General features: G+C 38.1%; 1 protein-coding gene across 1 annotated transcript in view; it reads left to right on the forward strand.

Moving 5' to 3' along the window:
- GIGYF2 (GRB10 interacting GYF protein 2) overlaps nucleotides 1-1836 on the forward strand; it is a 126991-nt gene that overhangs the window by 68941 nt on the left and 56214 nt on the right. The window contains exons 13-14 of the mRNA XM_012659323.1: nucleotides 496-662; nucleotides 1270-1391. Of these exons, the coding sequence (XP_012514777.1) occupies nucleotides 496-662; nucleotides 1270-1391 (289 nt within the window). The remainder of the gene's footprint in view (nucleotides 1-495; nucleotides 663-1269; nucleotides 1392-1836) is intronic.

Here is a 1836-nt window from a genome sequence, read left to right on the forward strand (position 1 = left end):
TTTTTCTCCCTACCAAGGCCAGATTTAGTCTTATGTGGGCAAATAAATTATAATTTTTCTTAATTTAATTGATTATTGTTTATACTTTTCCCCACCTTCACTAATCAGTGGCAGAAAATGAAAATTGGAGAATGTGTTCAGCTGTGTACATTTTTTATGCCTAAATGATACTAAGTCTAGCAAATACTTAACTCTTTTCAGTTGTATCATACTTTTCTGACAAATGAATTGTTATAGGGATTGAGTGAGATAGAGACAGTTATGTTCTTTATGATAAAGCACTACTGAGAATTTGGGATGTATACAGAGGGTTTATTTCAAAATTGTTTTTAAGTTAGAAGCCTGTTTGCCACCTTTGGAGGTGAGTTAAATTAAGGTAATGTAACAAATTTTGACATTTGTCATCTAGATCAGGATTAGATGCAGGAAATATTTTTTTCCTCTTTGAGCCTGAAAAGATTCTTATTGCCCTTCTGTTTAATTGGTGCTATTTAGGTCCCTTCAATAATCAGGAGATGGCGGAATGGTTTCAGGCGGGGTATTTTACTATGTCTTTGTTGGTGAAGAGGGCATGTGATGAAAGCTTCCAACCTCTTGGAGATATCATGAAAATGTGGGGAAGGGTTCCCTTCTCTCCGGGTCCAGCGCCCCCTCCTCATATGGTAAGTACCTCACACCTCAATCAGAATGCGTATTAGTCACAGCAGCACTTCTCTTTGAAAATACAACCGAAATGTTGCATTTAATAAGGAAGGAATTGTAGTTTTTTGAAAGTAATTGAAATGGTAATAGGAAGTCTGAATGGAAGACTGAATACCTAGCCATAATGAGCTTTTCAAAACTAAAATACTGTGTCTGTCCTCTTCACACACACACCACAGAGATACAGAATCCTTCACTAGCTCTCCAGCAGTTGTAGAAGGAAGACCAACATCTTATCCTGGCCTACCTAGCAGGTCCTACATTGTCTGGTTCCTAACCTATCTTAGCTCATTTCAGAGCTTTTACCTTTATGTGCTGTGCTTCAACATAGTTGACCTCTTTGAGTTCCTTGTTGCTTATAGTTTGAATGCATGTTCTCCTCCCTTCTGCTCTATTTGCCTGTTGCTTTCTGACTCATAAAATTTCTAAATTTGAGGTTTACCTTAAAACAGATGTCACCAGTGCTTCACAATATTTCGAAGACTTATAAAAAATTACGCTGGTATTTTAATTAAAAAATGGAGCTAGTGATTTTCCTAAGGCACTGGCACTGAGTACCTTTGGCAGGGACATCCTTCTTCCTCTAGCTGCTGCTCCTATGCCTCTCCCAGTAGAGTTCCTTTTGGAGGTCTTGAATCTGTACCTTACTTTTCCTACTCCAGATTGGAGTGTCTGGTGGCCGACCATAGGTAAAAGTGACCGTAGTCAAAAACCTTTAGTGTGAACACCGTTTCTACAGTAACATTTACCATCGACTCATTGATCAACTATATATGGAAAGCCAGTGCCAGGCCTTGTGATATGTTCTTATGTGATGAAGACGAGTAAGACATAGCCTCTGTAGTCAAGGGAGTTTATAGGTGAAGACAGTGGTTTTTTTTTCCTTTTTGTTTCTTTTAAGTGTTCATCTTGACCCAGTAATTGATTTCACAATCCACTGATGGGTTGAGACCTGTAGTTTGGAGAGCAGTGGTCTAGAATGGTAGATTCCTTGGTGAGAAGAATTATTTCTGACATTGTGCTGGTTGTTTTAAACCCCAAGAAAAATTATGCTGTGTGTTATATAAATTTAACTTACGTACCAAGTTTGAGCCTTATTTCTCCTCTCTGAAATTGAGGTGAGTTTTTATCTTG

Source organism: Propithecus coquereli, unplaced genomic scaffold, assembly GCF_000956105.1.
Source record: "Propithecus coquereli isolate 6110/MARCELLA unplaced genomic scaffold, Pcoq_1.0 Scaffold605, whole genome shotgun sequence".
NCBI lineage: Eukaryota > Metazoa > Chordata > Mammalia > Primates > Indriidae > Propithecus > Propithecus coquereli.